Below are 18,138 nucleotides of genomic sequence, written 5' to 3' on the forward strand. Positions count from 1 at the left end.
TTTACCTTAAGCGGCCTAATCAAATCTGGTTCATTACACAACACCCAATCCAGAACAGCTTTTCCCCTGGTGGGCTCAATCTACCTACATATTGAAATCCCCCATGACTATTGTAACATTGACCTTTTGACATGCACTTTATCTCCCATTGTAAATTGTACCCAACATCTTGGCTACTGTTCAGAGGCCTGTATAAAAAACCCATCAGGGTCTTTTTTCTCTTGCAGTTTCTTAAATCTACTCAAAGATTCTACATCTTCTGACCATACAGTATGTCACCTCTTTCTAAGGATTAGATTTTTAAAAAAAATCAATACAGCCACCCCACCCCCCGCCTACTTGCCCGTCCGTTCGATACACTGTGTATCCTTGAATGTTAAGTTCCCAAGTATAATCTTCTTTTAGCCATGACTCTTTGATACCCACAATGTCATACTTGCCAATCTCTAACTGTGCTACAGGATTATCTACTTTATTCCATATACTGCGTGTATTCAGATATAACAATCCTGTATCCATCACCCTTTTTGATTTTGTCCACATGTTACACAATTCATACCACTGACAGAGATTTTGCCATCATCTGCCTGTCCTTCCTGGCAGTCTCATTATACATTACATCTGCTTGTATACCAACTGTCCCATCCTCAGCCTGATCACTCTCATTCCCATCTCCCTGCCAAATTAGCTAAAACTCTTCCCAACAGCTCTTGCAAATCTGCCTCCAAGGATACTGGTCCCCATTGGGTGCAGCTGTAACCTGTCTCTTTTGCACAAGTCGTGCGTTCCCCAGAAGAGATCCCAATGATCCAGAAATCTGAAGCTCTGACCCCTCACCAGTTTCTCGGCTATGTATTTATCTGCCAAATCATCTTATTCTGAGCCTCACTGGCATCAGAGAATACTACCTTGAAGGTCCCGCTTTCTACCCAATTCCCTAAATTCTCTCTTCAGGACCTCCTCTCTTTTCCTACCTATGATGCCAATGAGTACCACAACATCTGGCTGTTCACCCTCCCCCTCTGGAATACTATGGACCCAATCCGAGATGGCCCTGAGACACATCATGCCATCTATGTGTCTCTTTCACATCCGCAGAATCTCATGCCCACTCCTCCGAGTGGAATTCCCTTTCACTGCTACAGTCCTCTTCTTCCCCCCCTTCCCCTCTGAGCCACAGTACCAAACTCAGTGCTAGGGACATGGTCGCTGCGGCTCCCCGCAGTAGGTTGTCCCGCTCAGCAGTATCCTAAGCTGCATAGGCCTTGCACAGTGAATGATCAGGCCCCGAGTTCAATGGTGGCACAGGGGGACCGAGGAGTACAAGTACAGTTCACTGAAAGCAGCGCCACAGGTAGATGGGCTGATGAAGGCCAGGTGTTTGACACAGTGACCTCCAGTCAGGGTGTTAAGTCGAGGAGTTGGCATATTATGTTGCTGTTGTCAAGACTGCACTTGGAGAATTGTGTACAGTTTGCTTGCCTTGTGAAATGAAAAGCATCAATCTATAACAAGCAAAGGCGACTTTATGACACAGCCAGTACTTGAGGGCCTGTATTCTATGGAGAGGACAGACAGGCTAGAACTTCATTCCTTGGAATGTAGGAGATTGAAGAGTGACCTATGGAGGCACAGAAAACCAGCAGGGGAATTAGATAAGGCGAATGCACAAAGTCTTCCCCACACCCCTCCCCCCAGAAGGGAAACTAAAACTAGAGAACTGCAAATGGGTTTACGGTGAGAGATGACAGATTGAAGAAGGACCCAAGAGGCAAGAGGGTGGTGTGTGTATAGAAAGAGCTGCCAGAGAATGTGGTTGAGGCAGTTACAGCATTTAAAGATACTTGGGACAGGAGGGGTTTCGAGTTGCATTGGCCAAACAGGGCGTCATAGTCGGCATGGATGAGTTGGGTCAAATGCCATCCTTCCTTGCTGTATAACTAAGATATAGACTTCCTCACACTCCCCGCCCCCCATATAAAACACAGGTTTCTCTGTTTAAATACAATTATGATGTTCAGAAGAAGGGTCTCGGTCTGAAACATCGACTGTTGGTTCATTTCCATAGATGCTGCCTGATCTGCAGAGTTCCACCAGCATTTTGTACGTGTTGCTTTGGATTTACAGCATCTGCAGAACTTCTCGTGATTAGGATATTCAGTTCCCTTTCATATCATCCTGACCTTGTCAATTTGATTGGTGCCTTACAGCATTCATGCTTTCAATCAGATTCTCATAAAAGGCTCACAAATCTTCTCCAGTGAAGGAACTCTAACATCCTTATCCAGTTTCATCAACAGCTGAGTGTAGATCCACCTGGATTCTTAATTGGCTGCTCAGCTGAGGGCAAATTGAATGGACAATAAATGCAGTATCGTCAGCAACACCCCCTTCCCATGAAGGGCCAACAAAAAGATATGTTGAACTAGACTTAAGTTGAATATCAAAAACTACATGCACAGGAAATCTGAAAATAGTCCACACATTAGGTGGTATCTATGAGAACAGAGAGAGTGTCACTGATTTGTTACTTACATGAGTCTTCAATGTTTCTCCCACAGTTGGGGACAACATGAGGAAGCACACCATAGTTCCCAGAATGTGGTAGAGTGTGTACATGACCCGAGTTCCTGTAGATGTTTTAATATTTGGACAGCCACTGCAGCAGAGAGAGCAGTCATTGGAGCCACAACAGCACGCCAGCTGAGGGCAGAAGAAAACAAATGCTTTAATAAATTATTGAAGAATTACATCAACATAAAATGGCCAACAATAATCAGAATGCCCATTTTCTTGTCAGATAAACCAATCTGACAAAGCTAATCTTTGAAATGCATTATAAAGGGAAGGCAACAGGGAAACTATCAGTTGTCATCTTAATGGGCAGAGAGGGCTTGAGAGGTTCAATAGCCAACTCTTCTAAGCTTTTTGCAAGGGGAAAAACTAATTTAGAATCTTACAGCTTAGCACAAGAACATTCAGCCTATTTCTGCCTATCCTGCTTTAAAAATTACTTCCCATTGCAAGGTTAATGCCTTGCAGGATGGTATTTGCTTCCATAAACTCATCCAATAGAGACCTGGCTTCCATCAGGTTTATCATCTCATTGGAAAGACGTGAAAGAGGTGGCACAGGATCAGAAGAGGTAAAATCTTTGTGGATAGAGTTAAGAAACTGGAATGTTAAAAAGACCCTGATGGGAGTTATCTACAGGCCCCTGAACAGTGTTCAGGATGTAGGATATAAATTACAATGGGAGATAGAAAAGTCATGTATAAAGGGCAATGTTATGATAGTCTTGTGGGAGTTCACAATGCAGGTAGATTGGGAAAATCAGGTTGGAGATGGATCCAAAGAGAGAATTAATAGAATTCCTACAAGATGGCTTTTTAGAGCTGCTTGTAGTTGAGCCCACTAAGGGAAAGGCAATTCTGGATTGAGTGTTGTGTAATGAACCAGATTTAATCAGGGAGCTTAGGGTAAAGGAAGCAGTGGTGATCATATGATAGAATTCACCTTGCAGTTTGAAGGGAGAAGATGAAGTCAGATGTACCAGTGGAGTAAGGGAATTACAAAAGCATGAGAGAGGAGCTGGGTAAATTTGATTGAAAGGGGACACTAGTAGGGATGATGGCAGAAGAGCAATGGCGAGAGTTTCTTGAGGGGTGGGGGTGGGGAGACACTCAGAAGGCTCAGGATAAATATATCCCAAAGATGAAGTATTCTAAAAGGCAGGATGCTACAAACTGTAGCTGACAAGGGGAAGTCAAAGACAGCATAAAAGGAAAAGAGAGGGCATATAATAGAGCAACAATTAGTGGGAAGTTAGAGTACTGGGAGGCTCTTTTTTTTTTAAAGTAAAAAGCCAACAGAAGGAAACTTTAAAAAGCCACAAGGAAATAAAAAATGCAAGACGAAGAAAATCTGGCCAAAAATATCAAAGAGGATATTTAGTTTTTTTTCCAGATATATAAAGTAAAAGAAGATATCGGATTGCTGGAAAATGATGCTGGAGGGGAAGTAATGGAGGACAAAGAAATGGTAGACAAACGTGTATTTTGTGCTAGGCTTCACTGTGGAAAGCACTCAACAGTATAGCAGAAATTCAAGAGTGTCAGAGTATAGTTGCTAATACTAAGATGATGCTTGGGGAACTGAAATGTCTTGAGGTTGATAGGTCCCTCAGACCAGATGGACTACACTCAAGCATTCATAAAGAAGTAGCTGAAGAGATTATGGAGGCATTAGTAATGATCTGGGAGATCACTAGGCTCTGGGAGTGTTCCAGAGGACAGCAAAATTGTAAGTGTCACTCCACTCTTTAAGAAGGGGGGGAAGCAGAAGAAAGTAAATTATAGGCCATTTAGCCTGACCTCAGTGATTGGTAAGATGTTGAAATCCATTATGAAGAGCGAGGTTTCAGGGTACTTGGAGGCACACGATAAAATAGTCAGCCTGGTTTCCTCAAGGACAAATCTTGCCTGACAAATCTGTTGGAATTCTTTGATAAAATAACAGGCAGGATAGACAAAAGAGTCAATGGATATGTTTACTAGGATCTTCAGAAGGCCTTTGACAAGGTGCTGCACACAAGGTTGCTTAACAAGACGGGAGACCATAGTATTACAGGAAAGATAGAAGACTGGCTGATTTGCAGGAGGTAAAGAGTGGGAATAAAGGGGCTTTTTTCTGGTTGGCTGCCCGTGACTAGTGTTGCACAGGGATCAGTGTTGGGACCACTTCTTTTCACAGCATATGTCAATGATTTGGATAACAGAATTGATGGCTTTGAGGCCAAGTTCGCAGATGATATGAAGACAGGTGAAGGGGCAGGTAATGTTGAGGAAGCAGGAAGTATGCAGAAGCACTTAGACAGATAAGAAGAATGGGCAATGAAGTGGTAGATGGAATATAGTGTAGGGAATTGTATGGTTATGCAACTTGGTAGAAGGAATAAAGGCACAGATTATTTTCTAAACAGGGAGAAAATTCAGAAATCAGAAGTGCAAAGGGCCGTGGGGTCCTTATGCAGGATTCCCTAAAGGTCAACTTGCTGATTGAGTCAGTGGTAAGACAAATACACTTCAAGATGGCAAGAATATAAGAGCAAGGATGTAACGCTGAGGTTTTATAAAGGCATTGGTCAGACTGCACTTGGAATATCGTGAGCAGTATAGGGCCCCTATCTAAAACGTGCTGGTTTTGGAGAGGGTCCAGAGGTGGTTCACGAGAATGATTCTAGGAATGAAAGGGTTAATGTATGAGGAGCATTTGATGGCTCTGGGCCTGTACTCACTGGAGTTTAGAAGAACTGGTGGGGGGGGGGCAAATCTAACTGAAACCTATTGAATATTGAAAGGCCTGGATGGAATGCATATACAGAGGATATTTCCTATAGTGGGCGTGGGCGAGTCTAGGACCAGAGAGCACAGTCTCAGAATTGAGCAACATGCATTTAGAACAGATGAGAAGGAATTTCTGTAGCCAGAGGGTAGTGAATCCATGGAATTCATTGCCACAGACAGCTGCAAAGGCCAAGTTGTTGAGTATATTTAAAGAGGTGGTTGATAGGTTTTTGATTAGTCAGGGTGTCAAAGGTTATAGGAAGATGCCAGGAGAATGGGATTGAGGAGGATAATAAATTAGCAAATGATCAAATGGCGCAGCAGGCTCAATTGGCCAAATGGCTCAATTCATATGTCATATGGTCTTATTATAGAGACACGTGTGTTGGCATGAAATTTTAATTTAGCCTTTTACTAATGTGAATGCATGCTCCATCTTAAATAGCGCATAGTTTCAAAAGTTTTAGCCATCTTGCTAACAATGACTTCAAGACCTTCAAAATGAAAATAAAGTAGGATGAACAATGCCTTTTAACATTAATCTAATGCCAAATTCTGTGGTGCCCTATCTGCAATCTTCAAGCTTATGCCCAACCCATCTTTGCAAAACAACTGGCTCCATTGCAGGGTCTCTACTAATGTTTCTGCAAGTCCATCATTAGTGGAAAAAAATAAAGCTTGTATGACCAGTGAATCCTTAAAAAGAAAGCTACATTTTTGTCACTGTAATAAACATCACACCTGGATGTGGATGACCAGGACATCTAGAAACTAAGCACGCAAGCTGCTCTTGAATTAGAAACTTCACTACACTACTGAGGGGGGAGAAAAAGGAACTGCTCAACAGGAACCCAAAGCCGACATCCAACAGAAAACCTCTGACCAGAGAACAAGTGGGTGGAAGAAAGGGAGGAGGCTCAGCAACTTGTTGACAGCCTAGACATGCACACATTCTTTAGTGAGGTAAAGACCACCTATCATCCTATGAATCTATGATTCAAATACCCATAAACACATCCCATCCCAGTTCCCCTCTCCCACCCTTTCATGCATGGATGAGAACTGCTTGCAAGTGCTGGAAGCAGCACTCTCAAAAACAAAATTCCTCAAAACGTGGTATTGCCATTGAAGAAGTTCTAAAACTTGGAGAAACCAATGACAAACTTACAGTTCATCCACCTCACCTTAAAGGAGGAGTGCATAGCAGGGAATTTCAGTGATAACAGAATGATGAATTCAACAAGAGGGGCAAACACCACTGCAGTAAATAGAAGAGTCTCTTGGCAGTGTACCTCAAAGTATCGGCTAGGGGCCTCCCCAGCAACTGCCTCCCTAAGTCTAAAGACTTGTTTTCTGAAATCACCATGTGGAATCCATCCATCTGGAATCAATATGGATATGATCTTCACTACATGTCATATTCAAGGGAAATCCAGATAGCAAAAGAGATTTTTTTTTTTGCTTTCAAAACCCTTTTCAAGACTAAAATTTATTTATCACATGTACATTGAAACATAGTGAAATGCATTGATTGCATTAACAAATAGCACACCCAAGGATGTGCTGGGGGTGGGGGGAGAACCTGCAAGTGTCTCAATAACGAGGGATGGTGGAAGATTCTTAAATTTCCACGATGCAGAGATATGGCTCAATTACATGTCTCCTGCAAAACCGCATGCCAACTAGGCAGGCCCACAAAAGTTTCAGTACAGATTAGTATCGAGCAAGATTGCATCACCACACCCAATGTTTTCAATCTAAGATACTGCACCTCATCTAATTAGTTTGCTACTGGAGTGAATTGGACTATAGAACTGTGTAAGCTCTATTGAACTGTCTGTTGATCTGAGTGCTGAGCCCGTTGCTATACACTCTGCTCTCAGGTGACTGCACACCCAAACATCCGAGTTCACTGATGCCATGACAGTGGTGGGGCTCATCACCAACAATGAGATGGCCTAAAATGAGGTGAAATAGCTCACGGCGCGGTGCCAGGCAAATAACCTCTTCCTTAATGTCAACAAGACAAAGAAGATGGTTATTGATTTCAGAAGAATTTACAGCACTCATGCCCCTCTTTATATCGGTGGCACAGCAGTGGAAACTGAGCAGTTTCAAACTCCTGGAAGTTCACATCACACACACCTCCTGCTTTCAGAACACATCCTACACAGTCAAGAAAGCTCACCAATACCTCTACTTTTAAGGAGAGAGAGCTAGAATTTGCACATCCATACTCACATCATTCTATAGGTTTGCAGGAGAGAGCATCCCAACAAGTAACTTCACTGCTTGATACGGAAACTGCACTGTAGTACAGAGGAAGGCTGTACAACAGGTAGTCAAAAACTGCCCAAAGCATCACTGGCACTAGCCTACCCACCATCAGGGCATAAAGAAAGTAAGGTTTCTGAAAAGGGTCAGTAAATTCATGAGGAATCCCATTTGCTCCTGTGCCTAGCTTCACTTTATGGACATTACATACATACAATTTATCTTATGTAGTTATATTTATTGTCTTTTTATTATTAGTGTTACCTTATTGTTTTATTTTGTGCTGCATTTGAGCCACAGTAATTATTTTATTCTCCCTTACATTTGTGTAATCAAAATGACATTGAACAACCTTGAGATCTGTGGAATATTTTCAGTATTTTGTTTTTATTCTGGATGTAGAGCAGCTGCAGTTTAATCTTTGTCTTAAGCTTTCATTGAGAACCAAGATCACCTCAGCCTTGGTCGATGAATTGTTATAAAGAATGTCCATTTATGCTCATCTCCAGGAAGCTGAAATAAAGTCATTGCTGACTTTTTCACTAAAGTATACATGAAGATGGAACTTACAACAACACACCTGCAGAACAAAGGACTTCTACCAGCCTGCCTCTACTGTGCATTATCCTCTGAAAATGTAAATTTTTGACTAAACGCAAAAATAACTCCATGCACCAGGGTCACCCATCAGTAAAGGGTAGGTTACTCAGCTATCGCACACTAAAATACCCTATCAATTGATGGTAACTGGGAGAAATCTTAGAACCAATGCTATACAGGCTTCATACATTTTTAAATTACAATACTGTGCAGCCTGCACTAACAATTGAAACCGTTTGTTCTCTCTCTCTCTCTCTCACACACACACACACTTGTGCTCATCTTACAGCACTCGAATTTGGTGTGGGCACACACACCCAGAAATCCCCTGCCTCCTGGAGATCAAGAACAGTGCACAATTCAGTGGGAGGAGGAAAAGACACACAAACATCTCATTTTAACAGCCTTGCCTATGGAAAATTCTGCACAGAGCTTTTACACATGTTAAAAATAACACATCTTACTGAAGTGGAGAAAAATAAAGATTTCAAAAAGCCAGAAAAGAAAAACACTTGTATTTTGCCTTCACAGAATGTCACAAGCAGCAGGGAGTCCATCTATTTTATTTCCAAATGAATCCATATGTTTCATGTTAACATTAAATATTTGTTTTCTCCCCCCCCTCCCATAACTTGTCTGGAAAGAAACACTCCTTCCTTTCAGTATCCTGTTTATGTGTATGTTTAAGTATGCATCCTGTCACAGTAATTAAACATTCTGCTCCACCTCCCAAATGTTTGGACACACTGTAATGAAGTACCCCAGTGTCCCAGTACCACTGCAATGTGGGTGGGGTGGGCAAGATATTGCACTGGGAGTCTCTGTTGCTGTACTGTTGTACTGAGAGTCTTCTCAAAGGAGGAGTCCTATGGCCAAATTTAGGTAATGATTTCACTATTCATTACAATGAGCAGATAGAGACACGAATTTTATTTCCTAGTTCTCTTTTTTAAAAAAAACACATCCTTGTGTGGAATCTTTAGAGTGCACAGACAAGAGTTACAGGATACTGCCTGGATTGAAGAACACGTCAAACAAGGGTAGGTTGAATGAGCTAGGGCTTTTCAAGAGTCAAAGCAAATTTATTATCGAAGTACATATATGTTACTATATAACACCATGATTCACTTTCTTGTGGGCATTCATACTAATCCAGAGGAAAACAATAAAATCAATGAAAAAAACCACAAAAGGATAAACAACTAATGCACAAAAGACAACAAATATTGCAAATACCAAAAGAAAAACAAGACAAAATAATAATAGATAGATAAGTAATAAATAAACTGTAGTCCTTGAAAGTGAGTTCACAGGTTGCTTCCGGTTTAAGATGGCGCTACTGAGGACGAGCAACAAATTACTGACAAAACAAGAAATACAACCAAATACTTTATTAGTAACACTTTCTGTAAAAAGTTATGATAAATGATCACTGTAAACAATGAAGAGGCGGGCGAAGATGAGGCAGAGTTGAGGGTTGAAACGTGCATGCAGGAGTGAGATCGAGGCACATTCGACGAAGCGGAGGAAATTCAAAGCTTGTCCACTTAAACCAAGTGCAAGGTTTGATCGATCTAAGCCCTGGGCCGATTTGGAAAGGTCAGGTACAGTCCAGAACATAGCAGCGGGATCCAGGCCTTAGAGCAAATTATAGAAACATAGAAAACCTACAGCACAATACAGGCCCTTCGGCCCACAAAGCTGTGCCCAACATGTCCTTACCCATAGCCCTCTATTTTTCTAAGCTCTCTGTACCTAAGTGTTGGGACAAGAGTCGAGGGTCGGGCCTGTTCTGGCTACTGCTTCGTGACGTTTACTGCGCTCTTCGCTGCACTGAGGTTGAGCCTGCAGGCCTGCTCCACCTGCACCAGGCCCTGTGTCTGAAGGCTCATTCTAAATGACTTTTGCTTACTTTTATTGTTCGCAGGATTTGATTTTTTCATTCCTCTCTCTGTACATTGGCTCTTTGTTGGTCCTTTATTAAAAAAATAGGTTCTTTTACGGTGGCCTGTAAGGAGACGAATCTCAAGGATGTATAATGTATACATTGATAACAAATGTACTTCGAACTTTGTGGAATCAGCTCAGTGTTGGGTTGAGTGAAGTTCAGGAGCCTGATGGTTGGGGGGGTTAATAACTATTCCTGAACCTGGTGATATGGTACCCAAGGCTCCTGTGCCTTCTTCCGGGTGGCAGCATTGAGAAAAAAATCATAGCCTGGACGATGGCTGCTGCTTTCCTGCGACAGTGCTCCATGTAGATTGTACTCTAGAATGAGGAGGGCTTCACCTGTGATGGATCGGGCTGTATCCACTCCCATTTTAAGGCTTTTTTGTCCAAGGTCACTGGTGATTCTATACCAGGCCATGATGCAACCATTCAGTACACTCTCCACCATGCAGCTACAGAGGTTTGTCAAAAGATTCAGATGACATACTGAATCTTCGCGAACTTCTAAGAAAGCAGGCATGCTGCTATGCCTTTTTTGTAGTGGCAATTACCTGCCGGACCCAGAACAGATTCTTTGAAATGATAAGTAATGCCGAAGAATTTGAAGTTGCTGACCCATTTCTGACCCCTTGAGGAATGGCTGATGGACCACTGGTTCCCTCCTCCTGTAGTCAATAATTAGCTCTCTGGTTTTGCTGATGTTGAATGAGCCACACAGCCAGATTAGCAATCTCACTCCTGTATGTCACCACTTTTGATTCAGCCAGCAGCAGCGATGTCATCAAACTTAAATCTAGTATTGTAGCTGTACTTAGCCTCACAGTCATAAGCACAATGTGAGTAGAACAGGCGGCCAAACATACAGACTTGTGGTGCACCTGTGCTGATGGGAGATTGTGAAGGAGATGTTGCTGCCAATCCGAACTAACTGGGGTCTGCAAATGAGGAAATCGAGGATCCAGTTCTACAAGGAGGAATTAAGGCCTAGGCCTTGGTGTTTACTGATTAGCTTTGAAAGGATGATGGTGTTGAATGCTTTTTTTCCCCCCTTTAGAGTGAAGACGATGAGAGGTGACTCAATAGAGGTGTATTAGATAAGAGGGAAAGATAGAGTGGGCAGCTATCGACTTTTTCCAGGGAGGAAATGACTCATAAGATGGAGCATAAATTTGAGGGGACTGAAGGGGGGAGGGGAATGTCTCCCCTCTGCCTTTTAAAGAAGTGGTGGGTAGTGGAATTTGCTGCCGGGGTGGTCAGAGAGGCAGATATATTAGGGACATTTAAGCGATTCTTGGATAGTAGAAAAATGGAAGACTTTGTGGGAGGGAAAGGTTGGATTTACCTACAGTAGTTTAAAAGGTCAGCACAACATTGTGGGCCAAAGGGCCTGTACTGTGCTGTCAAGCTCTATGTTCTCTGACAAGGGGGGGGGGGGGAGGACAACCACTCATCATTTGTCTTGATCACCCCACAACAACCAGTCTACCCTAAAATGGCTTCAATGATAAATTTAATGTAATAAATTATTCAAATCAATAGCAACATATACAAAATTCTGGAGGAATTCAGCAGGTCAGGCAGTATCTGTGGAGGGAAATAAGCAGCTGATATTTTGGGTGGAGATCCCGCATCAGAACTGGAAAGCAAGGGATAGAAACCAGGAAAAGGTTGGGGGAAGGGGTAGGGGAAGGTGAGTGGGAGGGAAGAAAGGAAATGATGCAAGAACCTGGGAGGTGATAGATGGAAGAGGTAAAGGGCTAAAGAAGGAACCTGATTGGAAAGGACTGTAGATTGTCGACTAAACGTAAGGTGATGGGGAACCAGAGGGAAGTGATAGGCAGCTTATGAGGGCTGGGAAGGGGATGGGGTAAGAAGGCCACTGGAATGAGGGAAAATATTAAGGGTGGGGAAAGGGGTAAGGTGAAGCGGTGACGATCTTCGCTGACGATCAACACTGACGCACCTCAGGGGTGTGTGCTTAGCCCACTGCTCTACTCTCTGTATACACATGAATGTGTGGCTAGGCATAGTTCAAATACCATCGATAAATTTGCTGACGATACTACCATTGTTGGTAGAATCTCAGGTGGTGACAAGAGGGCGTACAGGAGTGAGATATGCCAACTAGTGGAGTGGTGTCGCAGCAACAACCTGGCACTCAATGTCAGTAAGACAAAAGAGCTGATTGTGGACTTCAGGAAGGGTAAGACGAAGGAACACATACCACTCATAAAGGGATCAGAAGTAGAGAGAGTGAGCAGCTTCAAGTTCCTTGGTATCAAGATCACTGAGGATCTAACCTGATCCCAACATAATGATGTCATCATAAAGAAGGTAAGACAGCAGCTATACTTTATTAGGAGTTTGAAGAGATTTGGTATGTCAACAAATACACTCAGATACTTCTATAGTTGTACCATGGAGAGCATTCTGACAGGCTGCATCACTGTCTGGTATGGAGGGGCTACTACACATGACCGAAAGAATCTGCGGAAGGTTGTAAATCTAGTCAGCTCCATCTTAGGCACTAACCTACAAAGTACCCAGGACACCTTTAGGGAGCGGTGTCTCAGAAAGGCAGCGTCCATTATTAAGGACCTCCAGCACCCAGGGCATGCCCTTTTCTTACTGTTACCATCAGGTAGGAAGTACAGAAGCCTGAAGGCACACACTCAGCGATTCAGGAACAGCTTCTTCCCCTCTGCCATCCGATTCCTAAATGGACATTGAAGCTTTGGACACTACCTCGCTTTTATAAAATACACAGTATTACTGTTTTTGCACATTCCATTCCATATATGCAATTGATTTACTTGTTTATTTATTATTTTGTCTTATTTTATTTATTTTTTTCTCTCTCTCTGCTAGATTATGTATTGCATTGAACTGCTGCTGCTAAGTTAACAAATTTCACGTCACATGCCGGTGATAATAAACCTGATTCTGATTGGAAGTTGCAGCAATTGGTGTCCATGCTGTCGTCTTGGAGACCAGCAGAAGGAATGGAATGCTGTTCCTCTAACCTGTGTTTGGCAGCACAGCCAGCCACGGCCAGGCATGTCAGAGTGTGAACGAGATGTTGAACTGAAGTGGATGGCCACTGGGAAAACCTGGCTGTTGTGGTGGACAGCAGTTCTTCAACCTACATCAGACCTCATCGGCGTTGATGAGACTGCACCGTGAGCGCCGCATACAGTGGACGACTGAAAGACTCACAGATGGAAGCCTGGAATGACTGCCTCAGATCCTGAATGGTGGTGAGGGGACAGGTGTAGCACTTGTCCTGCTTGCAGGGATCAGCGCTAGGAGGGAGATTAGTGGACAAGGGAGTCACGGTGAGAGCAAGTCCTGCAGAAAGCAGGGAGGGGACGAAGGGGGAAGTTATCGTGGTGGTGGGATACCGTTGGAGATGACAGAAGTTGTGGAGAATTAATTTTGGGATATTGAGGCTTGTAAGTGGGGACAAGGGCAATCCTATCACTGTTACGTTGGGGGGGGGGGAGTGGATTTAATTGGGTTAGGGCAGACCTGCAGGAAATGAAGGAGATGCAGCTGAGGGCAGCATTTATACTGATGGAAGGAAGGGGAAATACTATCTCTTGAAGAAAAAGGACATCTACGATGTTCTGGAATGGAAAGCCTCATCCTAAGTCCAGATGCTGAAGAACTGAGAGAAGGGAATAGCATTTATATATTTAAAAAACCATGTGACAGGAGAGGAAACAGTATAGTCAAGATAACAGAGAGAGTCAGTGGGTTTGTAAAACAAGATGTTAATTATCTCCATCTGCAGATATGGGGAGATTGGGGGAGGGGGAAGTGGTGTAAGAAAACTACACAATTAAGCATGCCATTCACTAATCCCTCCAAACTGTGCAGCTGCACGGCTGCGCAATAACTGAAATGCTCCCACACACATAACCTTTAAAGCCACACAGCTGGAATTTTCTTTTATATAAATGTTAGTATAATTTTGAAATTATGCTAATACAAATTTGAAATCTATGTTATAATTGTGAAATACCCTGTAATTATGAATTATATTCATTAACACAAATGTTCTAAATAATAAACGTGCCACAACTTTTACTTTGAAACATTTTAGAGTTTCGACTCATTTACATTGTTAGTGTTTCAAGTTATAACACTGTTACAAACTGTAACAATTAACTCAGAATGGAAACCGGTAGCTCATTGTTAATAAACCGTCAGCCTGCTGAACACCAATGCTGTCAGACAATAAAAAGTTTATGAAATGTGAAATATTTTCTTTGTACTGTATTTCATTATATGCTTCAATAAATGTGAGATTTTTCAATTTTCATACTAAATATTCATAGTATACATATTACAAATCACAGTAGCATAGTAACATACTGCTTTACAGAACAGGCGGCCCAGGTTCAAATCCACCACTGCCTGCACTACGTTCTCCCTGTGACCTTACGGGTTTCCTCCCACAGAGCAAAGACGTACTGGTTGGTAGGTTAATTGGTTATTGTAAATTTTCCCAAGATCAGACTAGGATTAAATTAGGAGATTGTGAGTGGCTCGAAGGGCCAGAAAGGTTTATTCTGTATCTCAATAAATAGAAGTGTCTTGCAGTTTTCAGGCTGTGTAAAAAATTTCCTGCTCAGAGCAATGGTTGATGCACGCAGCTATAGAGCGAACATTGATGCCACTGGAGAATTGCTCTGCAGTGTAGTATGCAGGCACGTTGGAATGATGCAATCGAAAACTTTCAGAAGTAGTTTTGGAGGAGGGTTTAAAGAACTCTTTGAAGGGGAAATCCCAGAAGCAGAGCTTCACTCAGCTGCAGGAACAGCAGCTAGAAATGTTGGGAGGGATGAAGCAAGCCAATGTGAAAGACGAAAATGAGGGTTTGACCTGGGCTGAGCCAAGGAGCTATTAACCTGGAATGAGGGTAATCTCACTGAATATTTATTTATTTATTGAGACACAGCGCGGAATAGGCCCTTAGAGATGCACCACCGCACCGCAAACCCCAATTCAATCTTGGTCTAATCACGTGACAATTTACAAAGACCAATTAGCCTACTGGTACGTCTTTGGACTGTGGGGGGAAACCTGAGCACTCGGAGAAAACCCTCACATTCCAGATGACTCCGAACTCCAACACCCCAAGCTGTAGTAGCGTCACGCTAACCACCATGGTACCATGCTACTTATGGACAAGTTAAATGCAGGGCTGGTGTTTCTCCTGGCTGGTGTGCCTAGAACTGGAGGTGTGTAGGGGGAGGTGTTCAGGTCTCAGGGAAGAGACCGACCATTGAGAGCTGATGGAAAAAAAGTTTCATTAGCTGAAGGGTGGCAATTCAAGGTTCAAAGTAAGTTGTATTATCAGAGTACATGCATGCCACCACATACAACCCTGAGATTCTTTTTCCTGCAGTCATAAAAAAAATGCAAATATAAATAAATAACAGTAAATAATGGGAACATGAAATAACAAGATAAAGAACCCTGGGATCATTGGTTGTGAAAACATCTCAACTGGTGAGTGTAGTTATCCCCTTTTGTTCAAGAGCCTGATGATTGAGGGATAGTAACTGTTCATGAACCTGGTGGTAGGAGTCCTGAGGCACTTGTACCCTCTACCTGGTGGCAGCCCTGAGAAAGGTGCCTGGCCTTGGTAGTGAGGACCTCTGATGATGGATGCTGCTTTCCTATGACAACGTTTCACATAGATATGCTCCCCAGACTCCTGAAGAAGTAGAGATGCTGTTGCACTCCCTTCACAATTTTTTTTTTAAATGATACGTCTAGGACAGGTCCTCTGAGATAGTAACACCCAGGAATTTGAAGTTACTGACCCTCTCCATGTCCGATTCCAATGAATCCTTGGAAAATTCCCCACTTTAGAGGATGGAGAAGCACCAGCAACGTTTAATGACAAGTCAATCAATTTTTACTCTACAGGAAATCCAGGGGTATGGTGTTTATGCACGAAAGCAGAGCTAGGGCAAGAGATTAGTCATGATCTTGTTTAATGGAGAAGCAGGTACAATGGCAGCCTGCTCTTGCTTCATTTGTTCTTCACAGCCAGAGAACTGCGAGCAGCAGGCAGACATAGTGGGGGGGGGGGGAGAGGGGGAAGAGTGAAAGAGTGACAATAATCAATGATTTTTTGATAACATTACATTGATTCAACCCATCCCCACTGCTTTATTAAAACATTTTATTGTTTATAGAGATACTACATGGTAACAAGCTCTTTCAGTCCAACAAGCCCACACCACCCAATTACGCCCATTTTGCTGCAACAATAAGTACCAATTAAACTCAACTGTAAAATACATTCTCCTCTCAGCAGCTGCCCAGTGATCGAAGGCCTTATACCACCCTCTGAATAAATACATCTCCCAAGTCCTCACTGCGCAGACCATGTCCCCAAACGGACCAATAATGGTCACAAGCAACAGTTCAGCATGATCTGATTTCCCCACACAACACTGCAAACACAGTTTTGCAAAAGGAACATTGCACATCTGACAGATATTGCATCATGGCATTGGCTCACATTGAGAAGTGCCCAGTATTCAGAGTGACAGGAAGCTATGAGGGAGCTGTCCTCAACACGTTCCACATGTTCCCCCCACCACTCCCAATGCATACACTGGATAAATTCCTATCAATAACCAAGTGTTCCAATTTGTTCTGCATTTCATTTAAATAAATGTATTACTCAATTAAACAGTAGTTTGTCTTTTTAATATCTTTTAAAACATTTCCATATAACTTTTAACAATTTATTTATTTGTTCATTCTGGGTTGCTGTTCTGTCTGTATCAGCCCAATACATGGAATAATGTTAAACAGATCAAATGGATCACACTTCTCCCTAGCACTCTAAGTAATCCAAGATGTGTTTGTGTAACCAACTATTCATGATTAGCCCCTTTAATCTTTTTATATACATCTCAGTAGGAAACAGATTAAATAAATGTCCATTGTTTCCTAGATCCTGATGAGGGTTCCAGAGCACAAAACACTGCCAGATCCCTTTGAGACAAGTGCTTGCATTCCATTCATCTGTAACTATTTTGCTTTTAGTAAATTGCGCACATGCAATCAAAATTTGAAGTCAGATTTCTCACCTTTAAAGACTGCTGCATTTGGAGAAAAAAATTGCAAGGCTACATAGAAACAGCCAGTGAACAGGACATGAGAGTTCCTGATAGATAGCGAGTCAGCATAGACGTGATAGACTGAGTGACTTTGTGTCACAGCTTATCTGTGCACAGTACAAGCAGCTAAGAGGCTCCTGTTCCAATATTTACTTCCCCAATTTGAATTTAAGAAAAACCTGCCGTCCACATAAACCACAGTTGTCTGCAAACTTTAAGACACAATTCCTTACTTTCTCCAATCCCACTACAGAATCTTTTCTCCTTCCTCTCTACAAGTCATTTTTTAAACTGACAAACTACTTGCCAGATCTAAGAATAGTTCCAACCCATGCATGATAGAACATTATCCACTAATCACACCCTTTCTGGAAGCATCCACAAACAGGCTCCTTTATACCATCCTAGTGAGCACGACTCACACCGAAAATATTCACTCTCTAATGTCAGGTTTCAGTAACCATCCGACAATTGGCGTTAACCTGACAAGCCAGTAATTACTTAGCTTCCAGTGCTCCTTCAATTTGTTAGTATATGACATCATAATCTAGTAATATTAAAGTGGGAGAACTGGCAGAGTTATTGCCTTACAACTCAAATTTGCTCATTTTCCCCCAAAACCTCATGGATTTCCTCCCACAACACAATCAGGTTGATAGGTTACTTAACCAGTGTAAGTTACCCTTTTTGTCCCTCTTAGGCACAAGGGAGTCTGCAGATGCTGGAAATCTGGATATCAACACACAGAAAACACTGGAGGAACTCAGTGGGTCAGGCAGCTTCTATGGGGGAAAATGAACAGTCGACGTTTCAGGCCTAGA

The 18,138-nt window shown here is 42.5% G+C and overlaps 1 protein-coding gene across 1 annotated transcript in view; it reads right to left on the bottom strand.

The window, feature by feature from the left end:
• serinc5 (serine incorporator 5) overlaps nucleotides 1-18,138 on the bottom strand; it is a 94,106-nt gene that overhangs the window by 47,247 nt on the left and 28,721 nt on the right. Inside the window, exon 2 of the mRNA XM_063049338.1 lies at nucleotides 2,536-2,703. Within this exon, the coding sequence (XP_062905408.1) occupies nucleotides 2,536-2,703 (168 nt within the window). The remainder of the gene's footprint in view (nucleotides 1-2,535; nucleotides 2,704-18,138) is intronic.

This window comes from Mobula hypostoma, chromosome 5 (genome assembly GCF_963921235.1).
Source record: "Mobula hypostoma chromosome 5, sMobHyp1.1, whole genome shotgun sequence".
Taxonomy (NCBI): Eukaryota; Metazoa; Chordata; class Chondrichthyes; order Myliobatiformes; family Myliobatidae; genus Mobula; species Mobula hypostoma.